General features: G+C 44.7%; 1 protein-coding gene across 1 annotated transcript in view; it reads left to right on the top strand.

The window, feature by feature from the left end:
• TNS1 (tensin 1) overlaps positions 1 to 17,413 on the top strand; it is a gene marked incomplete in the record, with an annotated part of 696,726 nt that overhangs the window by 660,207 nt on the left and 19,106 nt on the right. The window contains 8 exon segments of the mRNA XM_077449641.1: positions 3,029 to 3,203; positions 5,709 to 6,598; positions 9,734 to 9,820; positions 11,541 to 11,672; positions 11,758 to 11,850; positions 12,051 to 12,128; positions 15,253 to 15,324; positions 16,883 to 17,051. Of these exon segments, the coding sequence (XP_077305767.1) occupies positions 3,029 to 3,203; positions 5,709 to 6,598; positions 9,734 to 9,820; positions 11,541 to 11,672; positions 11,758 to 11,850; positions 12,051 to 12,128; positions 15,253 to 15,324; positions 16,883 to 17,051 (1,696 nt within the window).

The raw sequence follows: 17,413 nt of genomic DNA, 5'->3' as shown, positions 1-17,413 counted from the left end.
TGTCCTAGAGATACCGCAGGAAGTGAAAGGACCACTTTATAAAATGAATTGGAATCTTCAGTTGTCACAGGAACAGATGTCTATGTTGGAAGATTTCTCCTCTATTTCTGTTCCGGTGATAGCATTGGATTCCCATAACTTTCCGTCACCTTGACAATGGTCATCAGGACAATTAGTACATCTTCCCAGAAAGGTTCGTATCCACTGAGTCGTACAGTCTAAGGGATTGTTGGAGCATACTGGAGGCTATAAAGAGACACAGTTGTCATGTAGGTACACAGGGAGACATGAAAGTGCACTGGAGATTCTTGTGCACACAAGATACACTTGGAAGCACAGGGGTGCACTTGAAGACACAGGACACACTGGAGATGTGGGGCACACTAGAGACACAGAGACACACTAGGCACTTGGAGATACAGGGACTCATAGTGTACATTTGGGGACACAGAGTGTGTTTGGAGACACAGGGACACACAGGGTACATTTAGAGACACAGGTACACAAAGGGCACACTTGGAAACACATGGGGGCAATTGCTGGTTGCATTTGCTGGCACAGGTGCTCAGGGCACACTAGAGACACCAGGGGGCAGAGGGTGGATTAGAGATGCAGAGGCACATAGGGTGCAGTAGAGACACAGTGCACACTTGCCGACATGGGAGCACTGGGCACACTTGGAGAAACAGAGGTGCAAAGGGCACACTTTGTACACACACGGGCACACTGGGTGCACTTGGAAAGATAGGGTCACCAGAGACACAGGGGAACACAGAGCACGCTAGAAACACAGATGCGCTCATGACACAGGGACGATGAGGCACAAGGGTACACAGAGGGTGCACTAGAGACACAAGGGCACATAGGGTGCAGTAGAGACACAGGGCACAAGTGGAGATACAGGGGCACACTTGCAGACACAGGGGCGCACAGGGTGCATTGGATACACAGGGGTGAACAGGGCACCCTTGGAGACACAGAGGCTCACAGGGCACACTTGAAGACACAGGGGCACACAGGGTGCACTTTTAGATACACAGGGGTGCACAGGGCACACTTGGAGACAAAGGGTTGCACAGAACACACTTGGAGACACAGAGGCACACAGGGCACACTTGAAGACATGGGTACACAGGGGGCACTTGGAAACATAGGGGCACACTGGTTGCACAACAGACACAGGGGAACAAAGGGCACGCTAGAAACACAGATGTGCTCTTGACACAGGGACAGTGAGGCACAAGGCTAGACAGAGGGTGCACTAGAGACACAGGGGCATATAGGGTGCAGTAGAGACACAGGCCACAAGTGGAGATACTGGGGCACACAGGGCACACTTGAAGACATAGAGGCACACAGGGCACACTTGAAGACACGGGCGCACTTGAAGACACAGGGGCGCACAGGGCACACTTGAAGACACAGGGGCGCACAGGGCACACTTGAAGACACAGGGGCGCACAGGGCACACTTGAAGACACAGGGGCGCACAGGGCACACTTGAAGACACAGGGGCGCACAGGGCACACTTGAAGACACGGGCACACAGGGTGCACTTGGAGACACGGGCGCACAGAGCACACTTGGAGACACGGGCGCACAGGGCACACTTGGAGACACAGGGGCGCACAGGGCACACTTGGAGACACAGGGGCGCACGGGGCACACTTGGAGACACAGGGGCGCACAGGGCGCACTTGGAGACACAGGGGCGCACTTGGAGACACAGGGGAGCACAGGACGCACTTGGAGACACAGGGGCGCACAGGGCGCACTTGGAGACACAGGGGCACACAGAGCACACTTGGAGACACAGGGGCGCACGGGGCACACTTGGAGACACAGGGGCGCACAGGGCGCACTTGGAGACACAGGGGCGCACAGGGCGCACTTGGAGACACAGGGGCACACAGAGCACTTGGAGACACAGGGGCGCACGGGGCACACTTGAAGACACAGGGGCGGACATGGCACACTTGGAGACACAGGGGCAGACAGGGCACACTTGGAGACACAGGGGCGCACAGGGCACGCTTGGAGACACAGAAGCACAAGGGTAGCACAGTGAACACTGGTAATTGAGAAGGCATAGAAGACACAGAAGACTGGAGGCAGGCATGGAGGACAAAGGTAAGATTACTGCAGCAGGGATGTTCTACTTGCTCAACGCCGAGCCACACGTCACCTCTTTAGCAGCGAAAAATAATTATTCTATTCCCCCATCCACACATTCGAGATGGGGGAATCACTCCCGCTGAGGTACTGTATTCTGACAGCAGGAAAATTTCCCCTGCCGTCAGAATACAATAATCAGTGTTTCTGGCAATATCCGGCGGCACTGATCGTTCATGAAAAAAAACTCAACAGGCTGTACAGAAGTCGATCTTTACAACCGGCCTCCCCATGAGACTGCTGGCACGGGGACGCACGCAACACCTATGCAGACAAACACATCCCTGCGTGGGGCACAGATTAAAATGCCCAAGCATGAACGAGGCCTAATGTATATAAATATATATATATATACAACTGATTATTTTTAAATGTATTCGCATGCTAATGAGGAGGAGGGAACGGGGAAATAGGGAAGGCAAGCAGACTAAACTCCCAAAGGACTGTAGCATCAATCACAACCAGCGTGTTCACTTTTGATAGGTTACGATGCCATAAAAATGTCTCCTTAATTGTGTGGATTGACCTGTTTTTGACTCAATGCTCTTTTCATCAGAGAGTAACCTTTAGTGATGTGTGTGGCATAAACGAGGTCCATGTAACTTCTTTAATTTGGGCAGATAATCCAGATATATCCGACCATAACAGCAGCCATGTTGGTGTTGCATGTTTGCCTGTTGCCTGCCTTAGATGTTCCCATTTTCTGCAGTTTACCATCATTACTATTATTAGTAATAATAATAATAATAATAAGGAGCTAGTATTACTACTACTTACTCAATCTACTCTCTCTGTTCCTTACAATTGATGATCCTAATGGTCTAACCTTTACCCTTTTTTTTTTTTTTTTTTTTAGCAGAGCCCCGAAGCTATGTTGAGTCTGTTGCTCGCGCAGCTGGCATCGGCGCTCCTCCGTCCCCCACCCAACCACAAGCATATACCGTGGACGCCCTGAGGAACGGAGGATACCCCAACACCTTTGCCTCCCACAGCCCCATTTCTACAAGCAGCCCCATACACAGCATGGATGGGTAAGGCCGGAGCAAACGTCGAATGTCTGAAGGGGAAATCTCCATCAGATTTATAATGTCCAAATAGCATTTCCTTCGGGAATTCGGATTAAATTGTTGTTGTTCCGAATTTTCCAAAACGCAATTGTAACGAATTTCAAAGAAACCGAAATAAATTAGAATGAAACGAATTATCTGAAATCGAATTTGAAAATAAAAACGAAGTTGAAATAAAAATTCGAATTTGAATTAGAAAAGTAATTCGAGTTTGAAATGGAAACCTAATCGCTAAAAATACAATAATGTAAAAAAAGTGAAATAAGATGATTCCTGCTTAGGCTGCTGAATAGGCTAGAATAAAACAATATACAACAGAAAATAAAATAATACAATAGAAAAGAACAGAAAATTAAAAGAATAGAATAGCATATCTGAATTGGAATTTGAAAACGGAAACAAAGTTGAAAACTAATTCAAATTTGAATTAGAAAAGTAATTTGAGTTCGAAATGGAAACACATTGCAAAAAATACAACAACGTAGTGAAATAAGATGATTCCTACTTAGGCTGCTGTATAGACTAGAATAAAACAAAATACAACAGAAAATAAAAAAATTTAAAAGAACAGAAAATAAAAGAATAGCATATCTGAATTGGAATTTGAAAATGGAAACAAAGTTGAAAACGAATTAAATTTGAATTAGAAAAGTAATTTGAGTTTGAAATGGAAACAGATTGCAATAAATACAGTGACGTAGAAACGTGAAATAAGATGATTCCTACTTAGGCTGCTGAATAGAATAGAAAATAGAGGAATAGAAAAGAATGACATAGAAAATAATAGAATAGAAAATAAAATAATAGAAAAGAACAGGAAATAAATGAATAGAATGGACAAGAATGTAACAAACTTGAAAATAAAAACAGTGAAACAAATTCAATTTAGAAAATGTATTTGAATTTGAAATAGAAACATATTGCAATAAATACAATAAGGTATACAAGTTAAATAAGAGGATTCCTACTTAGGCTGTTGAATAGAATAGAATAACATACAATACAACAGAAGAGAAAATAATAGAATAAAAAAAGAACAAAACAGAATAGAATCATAGGCGTGTGCATGTGTGTCCCGAGATCTGCTGTAAAATTCTGCAAGAGACTGTATAGAGTGCTGCCTGTGAGACAGTTTCACACTGAGCAGTCAGCAAGGCATGTAAGAGCCGCTTAATGCTTGAAACTGTCATGTAATCTCACTGCTTGCAGAGACAAGTTGTCAAAACTCTGCACTGATATCGGGGGTGGGCGGGACCAAACAGCTAGCCTATCAAACACAAGCCAACAGCATAGGGGCTGGGCGGGCCACTCCTTGCATGTGGCTCCGCCCCCTTTCTATCAGCTATCAAACACCAGCCAACGATTGGGCTGCTCAAGAAAGGGGACGGAGCCACATACACAGAGCGGCCCACCTAGCCCCTATCTCCTTGGCTTGTGTTTAATAGGCCAGCTGTTCGGTCCCGCCCACCCCCGACATCAGTGCAGAGTTTTGACAGCTTGTCTCTGCAAGCAGTGACATTACATGACAGTTTCAAGCACTGAGCGGCTCTTATGTGCCTCGCTGACAGCTCAATGTGAAACTCCCCCTCTCCTAGATCAGTGCCACCTGTCAGTGACAATCAGTGCCCATGAGTGCCACCTGTCAGTGCCAACCAATGCCACCTATCAGTGAAAAACAGTGCCACCTGTCAGTGACAATCAGTGCCACATATCATTGCTGTCAATCAGTGCCAACCAATGCTACCTATCAGTGCCCATCACTACTTCCAATCAGTGCCACCTATTAGTGCCAATCAGTGCTGCCTATCAGTGCCAACCAATGCCATCTATCAGTGCCGCCTATCAGTGCCAATCTGTGCTGCCAATCAGTGCTGCCTATCAGTACCAACCAATGCCACCTATCAGTGCTGCCTATTAGTGCTTCCAATCAGTGCCACCTATCAGTGCCAGTCAGTGCTGCCTATCAGTGCCCATCAGTGCTGGCTATCATTGCAACCTATCAGTGCCCATCTGTGCTGCCTATCAATGCCAACCAATGCCATTAATCAGTGCCAATCAGTGACCATCTGTGCTGCCAATCAGTGCTGCCTATCGGTGCCAACCAATGCCACCTATCAGTACTGCCTATCAGTGCCAGTCAGTGCTGCCTATTAGTGCTTCCAATCAGTGCCATTCGTTCCAACATGGCTTCTCAGTTATATGCATTCCATCCATTCCCAAAGCATAGTGACGGCATTTTCAAGAAACAAAAGCCAATTCATAAAATAATTTTGCAGATCATTTTAATTAAACGTGCATTTCAAATATCCTTCACACATTCTTGTTTTTTTGTTATTGTTTTGCAAATTTTGTACTGCAAAATTGTTATACTTTTTTTTTTTTTTTTTTTTGTCTGGGGTTCAACATTTAAAAAATGGGCACCCATTGGCAAACACGCTTTAGTTACTTTTTACTATTTGTCTCTTGCAGGGTGTCTGTCAGAAGCTGTCCATCAGCAGAGAGCAGCGTCCGTCTGCCAACTCCCACCCAGCCGTCTGCGGATTCCAGTTTCAGGTCCACCAGCTTGTCTCAGGCATCACCACAAAGCAGTTATCAGAACGCGTCGCCCACACCCAACATGGCGCTCCACGTGGGCAAACCTGTCAGCTCATATGACGGATATCAGTTCAGCCCAAATAACGCCATCACACAGACAGACGGTTTCTCTGGACCTCCGGTTGGCGTACTTGCCAGCCAGGTTTTACATGGAAGCCCCCAGGCGCTTCACAGAACAGTGGGCACGAACACTCCTCCGAGCCCTGGATTCGGCAGAAGAGTCGTCACCCCAACCATGTCTAATGCTCCCCCAAGCCCGAGCTTGAGCAGGCATCCCTTTATGGCACACAGTGTGGGAACTGTGCCACCGGGCAGCCCAAGCCTTGTCCGTCACCAGGCTGTAATGACAGGAAGTGCCCCGGTTACTCCAGGAAGCCCCAGCTTGGAGCGACATATCATTCATGGGTTCTCCACCCCTGAAGAGCGGCGTCCTACATTGTCTAGGCAGAGCAGCGCTTCTGGATACCAGGCTCCATCCACCCCAAGTTTCCCAGTGTCGCCTGCATACTACCAAGGCATGAGCAGCCCTTCCTCCTCTTCCCCGGACTCCACCCTTTACCGCCAGGGAAGCCCCGTTCCTCAGCCCTCACTGCCTGAAAAACGGAGAATGTCCTCTGGCGACAGGTCCAACAGTTTGCCGAACTACTCCACCCTCAACGGAAAAGCTCCTTCACCCATGTCCAGTGGCATGTCCAGCCCTAGCAATGGCAACACAATGGCATTCACCCACACGTTGCCGGACTTCTCCAAATTCTCCATGCCAGGTACGAGAGGGTTGCTCCAATAAGCAGGAAGCACATCTTGTATCCTGATCTATAATAATGTATTCATATTATGTGCCAATGGGGTCTACTCCAGTCAACAACAACAAAAAAATCCCCTGTACTGTGGGGGTCCAGCATGTACAGAAGGGTCCATGGTAATGCGTGCATGAAGATGAACACTATATTACCAAAAGTATTGGGACACCTGCCTTTACACAAACTTGAACTTCAATGGCATCCCGGTCTTAGTCCGTAGGGTTCAATATTGAGTTGGCTCCGCCCTTTGCAGCTATAACAGCTTCAACTCTTCTGGGAAGGCCGTCCACAAGGTTTAGGAGTGTCTATATGGGAATGTTTGACCATTCTTCCAGAAGGGCATTTGTGAGGTCAGGCACTGATATGGACAAGATGGCCTGGCTCACAGTTTAATTCATCCCAAAGGTGTTCTATCGGGTTGAGGTCAAGTTCCTCCACCCCAAACTCTCTTATCCATGTCCATGATGCGCAGTCATGTTGGAACAGGAAGGGGTCATCCCCAAACTGTTCCAACAAAGTTGGGAACATGAAATTGTCCACAATGTCTTGGTGTGCTGATGCCTTAAGTGTTCCCTTCACTGGAACTAAGAAGCCAAGCCCAACCCCTAAAAAACAACACCCACACCATAATCACCCCTCCACCAAATGATTCGGACCAGTGCACAAAGCAAAGTCCATAAAGACATGGATGAGCGAGTTTGGGGTGGAGGAACTTGAGTCCTGACCACAACCCGATAGAACACCTTTGGGTTGAATTAGAGTGGAGACCGCGAGCCAGGCCTTCTCATCCACATCAGTGCCTGACCTCACAAAATGCGCTTCTGGAAGAATGGTCAAACATTCCCATAGACACACTCCTAAACCTTGTGGACATCCTTCCCAGAAGAGTTGAAGCTGTTATAGCTGCAAAGGGTGGAGCCAACTCAATATTGAACCCTACGGACTAAGACTGGGATGCCATTAAAGTTTATGTGCGTGTAAAGGCAGGTGTCCCAGTACTTTTGGTAATATAGTGTATAACTGCATACCTTCACGGTAATCTAAATGGGTTGTTACCAACACCAGTGATCACAGAATGAGCTTAGTTGATGGGGATCATTGAGGTTTGACAATAATCAGCATACAAATGTGTTTCTCTATGTCAATGGGGCAAAAAAGGAAAAATAAAACTAGGTTAAAGCCCCTTCACCGCTAGAAATGCGTGAAGAATATTTTTACCATGGTAATTGAATGATTGATAGAAAAAGTAACCAAAAAAAAAAAAAATGGTGGTGGTCCATCCAGTTCTCTTATTTCCCTTTATTTGAATATTTGTTTTATTTATTTAATATTTGTTGTTTTCTTTTTTATTAAACGTTTTGTTTTGGGCATAGCCCAATTTTTATTCCCAGCAAATTCAAAGTCTCTTTCTGTTGATTGGCTCACTACCCTGGCCAGAATCTGGTTCCAGCATCCCCTATTCTTTTGATAAAACGATACTTTGTATATTTCGTTTTAAACTTTCATCTGCTAGTTTATTGTCTAGTTCAGGGGCCTCCAAACTTTTTAAACAAAGAGCTAGTTTACTGTACTTTAGGCTTCCGTGGGGGCCAGATTGTGGATGGGGAGGGTAGAAAATGCCTCAAAGTCGGTTGAATATACAATAATGCCCAAGGCTCAGTGGTTTTAGTGGGAGGCATGGTGCCCCATCATTGGTATCAATGGGAGGAATAGTGCCCCATCATTGGTGTCAGTGGGAGGAATAGTGCCCCATCATTGGTGTCAGTGGGAGGAATAGTGCCCCATCATTGGTGTCAGTGGGAGGAATCATGTTCCATTGTTGGTGTCAGTGGGAGGAATAGTGCCCCAACAATGGTGTCAGAAGGAGGAATGATGCCCCATCATTGGTGTCAGTGGGAGGAATAGTGCCCCATAATTGGTGTCAGTGGGAGGAATAGTGCCCCATCATTGGTGTCAGTGGGAGGAATAGTGCCCCAACAATGGTGTCAGGAGGAGGAATGGTGCCCCGTCATTGGTGCCAGTGGGAGGAATAGTGCCCCAACATTGGTATCAGTGGGAGGAATGGTGCCCCAAAAATGGTGTCAGAAGGAGGAATGGTGCCCCATCATTGGTGCCAGTGGGAGGAATCATGTTCCATTGTTGGTGTCAATGGGAGGAATAGTTCCCCAACAATGGTGTCAGAAGGAGGAATGGTGCCCCATCATTGGTGCCAGTGGGAGGAATCGTGTTCCATGGTTGGTGCCAATGGGAGGAATAGTTCCTTAACAATGGTGTCAGAAGGAGGAATGTTGCCCCATCATTGGTGCCAGTGGGAGGAATAGTGCCCCATCATTGGTGCCAGTGGGAGGAATAGTGCCCCAACATTGGTATCAGTGGGAGGAATGACGCCCCAACAATGGTGTCAGAAGGAGGAATGGTGCCCCATCATTGGTGCCAGTGGGAGGAATCGTGTTCCATTGTTGGTGTCAATGGGAGGAATACTTCCCCAACAATGGTGTCAGAAGGAGGAATGATGCCCCATCATCGGTGTCAGTGGGAGGAATAGTGCCCCATCATTGGTGTCAGTGGGAGGAATAGTGCCCCAACAATGGTGTCAGAAGGAGGAATGGTGCCCCATCATTGGTGTCAGTGGGGGGGGGATTGTGCCCCATCATTGGTGTCAGTGGGAGGAATAGTGCCCCAACAATGGTGTCAGAAGGAGGAATGGTACCCCATCATTGGTGTCAGTGGGGGGGGATAGTGCCCCATCATTGGTGCCAGTGGGAGGAATAGTGCCCCAACAATGGTGTCAGAAGGAGGAATGGTGCCCCATCATTGGTGTCAGTGGGGGGGGGGGATAGTGCCCCATCATTGGTGCCAGTGGGAGGAATAGTGCCCCAATGATGGTGTCAGAAGGAGGAATGGTGCCCCATCATTGGTGCCAGTGGGAGGAATAGTGCCCCAACGATGGTGTCAAAAGGAGGAATGGTGCCCCATCGTTGGTGTCAGTGGGAGAAGTGGTGCCCCAAAGGCCAGATAAAGGAAAGGCTAAGAGTCTAGTTCATGGTCATTCATCTGAAAGCCACCGAGGAATATTCATGTGGGTTTCTGTTTTTCCAGACAGCAGCCCTGAAACCCGAGCGAATGTCAAGTTTGTACAGGACACTTCCAAGTATTGGTACAAGCCTGAAATCTCCCGAGACCAGGGTGAGTTTTCGTACCCAGAACTTTTACTTTTTTATTATTATGTGTACACGAGGAGGTTTTATATCAATGAAAAAAAGTTTTATCCTAAATTATCTACAAAGCTTTGTGAAAAATAATGAAAATGTTACATATGAGAAAAGAAAGAACTTCTCTAATAAAGAATGCATTTGTTGGCCGTGTCTAATGCTTGTCTAAAGATAGAGACATGGCATTGCCTGGAAGGAATCCTGTACTAAAACACAATGCATCAAGGCTGAAAACATGTATTGATAAATTGTAGAAAAAAAAAACAAATCCCGACATCCCTTTAGTTATGCATTTTCCCAGCTGATCTCTGATAGCCAATGCTGATCAAACTTCAGAATTTTTTAGTGGCAAATTTTCTTTTCTTTGCCTGGATATATTAACCCCTTAAGGATCACCCCACGCATATATACTGCGGCAGGGCGGCCCTCCTGTGCGAAATCATGTACCTGTATGTGATTTTGCGCAGCAGGTGTGGGGCTCCCGCGCGCTCAGCCGGTCCAGCGGATGCGGGTATCAATTTACTCGGCGTAACATTATATTTCACAATGTATAAAAAAATATTGGGCTAACTTTACTGCTGTCTTATTTTTTTTATTAAAAAAAAGTGTATTTTCCTCCCCCCCCCAAAAAAAAGTGCGCTTGAAAGACCGCTGTGCAAATACGGTGTGACAAAGTATTGCAACGACCCCCATTTTATTCTCTAGGGCAGTCAGGGCCGTTTTTAAGGCAGGGCAAAAGGGGCAGCTTCCCTGGGCCCTGTCATTGTTGTGGGGCCCAAAGCAGCTGCCTCATACTTGCCAACTATCCTGGTTTAAATTCTCTTGTTCCTTGAGGTTTTAGTCCTGTGCTGTGTCCCAATATCTCAGTGTGAAGTGCTGCTACTAATGCTGCCATGCTCTGCCCTTTTGTTGTGTACAGATGACTCACCTGCAGACCCTGTGTTTACATGTAAATTACTGGCATTCATATGTGAATAGCGGTGGCCGGCGGCATTAATATGTATATCTTGCCCCCCTGAGGTCATATCCACAGTAATTTCTAGCAGCCAATCAACAAGCAGAAATCATGTGCTGTAACCTTTAGCAACTAGTCAGTGAGCCGTAATGTGTGCTGTAACCTCTAGCAACCAGTCAGTGAAGTGGTAATGATGCACTGTAACCTCTGGCAACCAATCGCAATAGCTGCCTGATCCGATTCAGCAAACAGATTTTGAGTCTAGCTGCTATTTATTGTATGTCTCAGAGCAGGTGGAGAGCGAAACTGCATGGGGAGGGGGCCCCAAGAAAAATTTTGCCCAGGGTCCAATCAATATTAAAGACGGCCCTGAGGGCAGTGATGGGGAACCTCGGCACACCAGATGTTTTGCAACTACATTTCTTTCTCATGCTCAATCACACTGCAGTGAAGATGAGCATCATGGGAAATGTAGTTCCAAAACATCTGGGGGGGGGGGGGGGGCAAGTATCGCCATCACTGCTCTAGGGTGTTATAAACAAAATGTTAGAAAAAAAAAAAAAGTATAATGTTTGGGGGTTCTAAGTAATTTTCTAGCAAAAAAAAAAAAATGTTAACTTGTAAACAACAAGTTTTTAACTTGTAAACAAGAAGTTTTTAACTTGTAAACAACAAATTTAAGTGGTTAAAATTCTGAAAATAAAGTATTTTTTTTTTTTATTTTTTTTTTTCAATCCAGCGATTGCTTTATTAAAGGACAAAGATCCAGGTGCCTTCATAATTCGAGACAGCCACTCGTTCAGAGGAGCCTATGGACTCGCCATGAAGGTCGCCACGCCGCCTCCCAATACAGGCCAGCAGAGCAAGAAAGGTAATTACCATGGAAAGGAGGCAGTTTTAGGATAAAACCGACAGAACGGTGCAAATTATAATAAATCCCTTCTCTGCCCTCTTAGGAGATTCCACCAATGAGCTGGTGAGGCACTTCCTCATAGAGACCAGCCCCCGAGGAGTGAAATTAAAGGGGTGCCCAAATGAACCTTATTTTGGTAAGCCCAAACTTAAAAATAGATTATTTTTTTTTACTACTATTAGCAGGACATATCCATTACAGAAAATTTTTATTTTGGATAAAAGTAAAAAATAAATAAATAAATAAATTAATAAAAAAAAAAAGGGGGGGGGGCGGGACTTAAGAGAAACAGGTTAAAAATTATCTATACTGGATTTGTGTTCTCTTTTTCTGCAGGTTGCCTCTCGGCACTGGTGTATCAGCACTCGATCACACCCCTGGCGCTGCCCTGCAAGTTGGTCATACCCAGCAGAGGTAAGCGCGATTCTTTGCAACTACCAATCAGCTTTTAGGGTTTCGTTCACAGCAGGAGGTGCGCTTGAGCGCGTACACGTTTTCTTGTGCACCCCCCCCCCCTGCAATGCCGAGTTTTAGGGCTACCCATTTATTTCTTTTACTTGAATTTTTATTGAGAAGAATTAAGGGCAGTGGGCACTTTATACAGTGCGATAGGAATATACAATAACAGAAACTAATTCAAAAGGAGATTCTCTCTGCTAGTATTATACCTCAAAAGAGAAGTATGTTTTTTTTTTTTTTGTTTTTTTTTTAACCACTTCAGCCCTGGAAGATTTTACCCCCCCCCCCACCCCCCTTCCTGACCAGAGCATTTTTTTGGTGATTCGGCACTGCGTCGCTTTAACTGACAATTGCGCGGTCGTGCGATGCTGCACCCAAACAAAATTGACGTCCTTTTTTTTTCCCCACAAATAGAGCAGAAAGCTCTTTGGTGGTATTCGATCGCCTCTGCGTTTTTTTTATTTTTTTGTGTGCTATAAACAAAAAAAAGAGCGACAATTTGGAAAAAAAAAAGCAATTTTTTAACTTTTTGCTATAATAAATATTTCCCAAAAATATATAAAAAAAAACAAATTTTTGCTCAGTTTAGGCCGATATGTATTCTTCTACATATCTTTGGTAAAATAAAAATCACAATAAGCGTTTGATTGGTTTGCGCAAAAGCTCTAGCGTCTATAAAATAGGGGATAGATTTATGGCATTTTTATTATACATTTTTTTTTTTATTAGTAATGGCGACGATCTGCGATTTTTATCGTGACTGCGACATTATGGCGGACACATCAGACAATTTTGACACTATTTTGGGACCATTGTCATTTATACAGTGATCAGTGCTATAAAAATGCACTGATTACTGTGTCAATGACACTGTCAGGGAAGGAGTTGAACACTAGGGGGCGATGAAGGGGTTAAGTGTGTCCTAGGGAATGATTCTAACTGTGTTGGGGGGGGGGGGCTACCACTGACATGACAGCGATCACTGCTCTTGATGACGAGGAGCAGTGATATCTGTCATGTCACTGGGCAGAATGGAGAAATGCTTTGTTTATATAGGCATCTCCCCGTTCTTCTGCTCCATGACACGATCGCGGACACCCGGCGGACATTGAGTCTGCAAAAACAATATTTTTTACCTTATGCTATAAAACACATCCAATAGAAAAAAAAATAAAAAATCGAATATCTTCATCAATTTAGGCCAATATATATTCTGCTACATATTTTTCGTAAAAAATCCCAATAAGCGTATGTTGATTGGTGTGCGCAAAAGTCTACAAACTATAGTATATTTTTATGGCATTTTTATTATTATTTTATTTACTAACAATGGCGGAGATCAGCGGGACTGCGACACTGCGGCAGACAAATTGGACACCTAACCAGTGACACTAATACAGTGATCAGTGCTAAAAATAATATGCACTGTCACTGTACTATTGACACTGGCAGGGAAGGGATTAACACCAGGGGCGATCAAAGGTTTAAATGTGTCCCTAGGGGGTGCTTTCGAACTGTGTGGGGGTAGACTGACTGGGTGAACACAGAGATCTCTGTTGCTACTTAGCAGGAACAAAAGATCTCTGTGTCCTCCCCTGTCAGAACGGCGATCTGCCTTGTTTACATAGGCAGAGCCCGATGCGTTTCATGTCCTAAAAAGGGGGGGGGGAGAGGCCTTCAGCTGGGGACCAGAGAACTAAAAAACACATTGTCGTCTATGGGACCACTCTAGCTTGTGGGCAAAGTGCCAGTTCCAAGGCAGAGAATAAGAGGAGAGAAAAAGTAAAGCAAAAAATAAAAAATAAAAAAAAATAAAAGGGGGGGTGGAAGAAAGGGGGGGCTCACAATGAAAAATATTAACACCCTGTACTAGATTACAGTTCTAGGAAGCACCTAGACAGTGGTGTTGATGGGAAATAATCTAGCCAGGGCTGCCAGATACAAATTTTCGATTTACGAATTTGCAAAATTTCGAATTTACGAATTTACAAATTTCAGATTTTCTAAATTTGATTATATGAATTTCTGAATTTTGAATTTCTGAATTTTCCCAAAATTCGAATTTCCCAAAATTCGAATTTCCGAAATTACGAAAATTTGAAATTTCGGAATTTCAGAAAATTCGAAATTTCAGAAGTTGGAAAATTTCAGAAATTGGAACATTTTGAGTTTGAAAATCCAAATATTCGAAATTGAACAAATGTAAAAATTAAAAAATTTGGAAATTTGAAAATCCAAGAATGAGAATGAAAATCTGAAAATTCGAAAACCCGAAAATATGAAATAATAACTAATAATAAATATTAAATTATAGGTATCGGAATTTCCTTTCAAATTTAGTGAACATAACAAGTACGAATTCATCCAACGTTAAGAATTATCTAAACGAATGGAACATAACAATCTAATACTAATAAATAACAATAATATTAATAAAAACCTTTTTATTATTTTTTATTAGTCATTTGTTTCATTTAATTTTTTAGATGCGGCATTTATTATTTCGGACAATTCGTAACTTCAGATAAATTTGTATTCCTTCTGTTCACAAACAGCCAAATTTGAATTCGTTATTATTGCAAATTTTACAGATTTATTTTTTTCTTTTTTGCAGTATTTCAAATTTTAGAATTCCGAAAATTCGGAAATTTGGAAATCCGAAAATTCTAAATTCGGAAATCCAAATTTTTGCATTTCTGAAAAAAGCAAAAAAAAAAAAAGAATCAAACGAAAACAATGTCTAATGGCTCCTGTTGTCAATCACAGCCAGTAGGAGGGAGCGGGGGGCGGGACTGAGCCGCGCTCTCTGTCTTATGGACACAGAGAGCCGTTTCAGGAGTGAGCACGAATGAGTGCCCCCTAGGGCAAGCGGCTTGCTCTGGGGTCACTCAACAGGGAGGAGGAGCCAGGATTGCCGTCAGGGAACCAAGGAAGAGGAGGATCGGGGCTGCTCAGTGCAAAAACATTACACAGAGCAGGGAAGTGGAACACGTTGGTTTTTTTTTTTTTTTTTTCAAAATTTTACCTTTTTAGGATCACTTTAAGGTGTAATAAATTCCTCCTTATCTTGTCCTGTCAGATCCCTCTGATGAGACCAGAGAAACTGCTACCCCGACCAACACAACCTCGGACTTACTGAAACAAGGGGCAGGTAGGTGAACTGGTTTTATCTTGATAGAAATACGCAGTGCCAAGTCATCGTTGAATAACTTTATACACAATCTTAATTGAGTCATTAATACAGATCAAAATGTTTTCTGAAAGAAGCGTGGGGGGGGGGGGGGGGGGGGGGTTAAATGCTAAAGACTTTTTGTTGGTGCAAATATTACAAGATAATTGGGGAAACAAAGCTGAAAATGATTGTTCTGAGTTGAGGCATTTGCAGAATTTGACTTCCAGTTACGACCATATTTAGACTTTTTTTTTTTAAACAGAATCGGGGAATTTCTTGTAATAAAATGTGTTCTTTGCTGTTTGAACATGGTTGGCACCATAACATTGTAGGAAAACCATAACCCTTTAGACTTCAGGGGGCCGGGCTGTGGCCAGTGGGAGTAAACGATGCCCCATCGTTGGTGTCACAAGAAGGGATAATGCCCCATCTTTGGTGTCAGTGGGAGGAATAGTGCCCCATTATTGGTGTCGGTGGGAGGAATAGTGCCCCATCAGTGGTGTCGGTGGGAGGAATAGTGCCCTATCTTTGGTGTCAGTGTGAGGAATAGTGCCCCATCCTTAGTGTCAATGGGAGGAATAGTGCCCCATCCTTGGTGTCAGTGCCTCCACTGACACCAAGGATGGGGCACTATCCCTTCCACTGACACCAAGGATGGGGCACTATTCCTCCAATAGTGCCCCATCCTTGGTGCCAGTGGAAGGGATAGTGCCCCATCCTTGGTGTCAGTGGAAGGGATAGTGCCCCATCAGTGGGAGGAATAGTGTCCTATCATAGGTGTCAGTGGGGGGAATTGTGCCCTATCTTTGGTGTCAGTGGGAGAAATAGTGCCCCATCAAGGGTGTCAGTGGGAGAAATAGTGCCCCATCCTTGGTGTCAGTGGGAGGGATAGTGCCCCATCTTTGGTTTAGAGGGAGGGATAGTGCCCCATCTTTGGTGTCAGTGGGAGGAATAGTGCCCCATCAGTGGGAGGACTAGTGCCCCCTCATTGGTGTCAGTGGGGGGGAATAGTGCCCCCTCATTGGTGTCAGTGGGGGGGGAAATAGTGCCCCATCATTGGTGTCCGTGGGAGGAATAGTGCCCCATCATTGGTGTCAGTGGGAGGAATAGTTCCCCATTATTGGCATCTGTGGGAGGAATTATGCCCCATTGTTGGTGTCAGTGGGAAGAATAGTGCCTCATCATTGGTGTTAATAGGAGGAATAGTGCCCATCATTGGCAGATGTGGGAGGAATTATGTCCCATTGTTGGTGTCAGTTGGAGGAAAGACCCAAGGGTCAGATAAAGGCAAGAAAAGGGCCACAGTTTGGAGATCATTGTTCTAGAGTAGATTATTATCCAAGAATAGTTGCTTGTGCTCAGTGGGACACCTATCAATCTATTTTTTGGGTCTTTAAGTCCCTCATTGGATTTGGATGGGCACGGCGACACTGGTGGTTTCCCAGTTAAGAAAAAAATGTATTTTCCAGTGACTGGTATAAGCCATGGCCGTATGCCGTATGTTCTCACCGTTTACCGTCATTTTCTCCCTTCCCAGCCTGCAACGTCTTGTTTGTCAACTCGATCGATATGGAGTCACTGACGGGCCCCCAGGCCATCGCCAAGACCATTGCAGAGACCCTGTCCGCCGACCCCCAACCCAACGCAGCTGTCGTTCACTTTAAAGTCTCCTCTCAAGGCATCACCCTGACTGACAATCAGAGAAAGTGAGTAACTACACAAGACACATGCCATACACCGATCAAGTTCTTGCATGTTTCTCCTTATCCTTTTAAAAATGCAAACATATATGTTGATCTGCCAGAAATCCAGTGAGCTCAAACTTCCTGTATTGAACTGAAATACACCACTACAATATATGTACAGCTCTCCATGTTGTATCCCTTTAACCACCTCAATACCGGGCACTTTCACCCCCAGACCAATTTTCAGCTTTCAATGCTCTCGCACTTTCAATGACAATTAGTCATACTACATACACTGCACCCAAATGAAATTTTTATTATTCTTTTCACGCAAATAAGCTTTCTTCTAGCTGTATTTAATCACCTCTGTTTTATTTTTTGCA

This window comes from Lithobates pipiens, unplaced genomic scaffold, assembly GCF_037356315.1.
Source record: "Lithobates pipiens isolate NorthernLeopardFrog02 unplaced genomic scaffold, aLitPip1_a1.2 Scaffold_22, whole genome shotgun sequence".
NCBI classification, from domain to species: Eukaryota; Metazoa; Chordata; class Amphibia; order Anura; family Ranidae; genus Lithobates; species Lithobates pipiens.
Note: the sequence above shows the minus strand (reverse complement) of the source record. Positions and strands in the feature narration are given on the sequence as shown.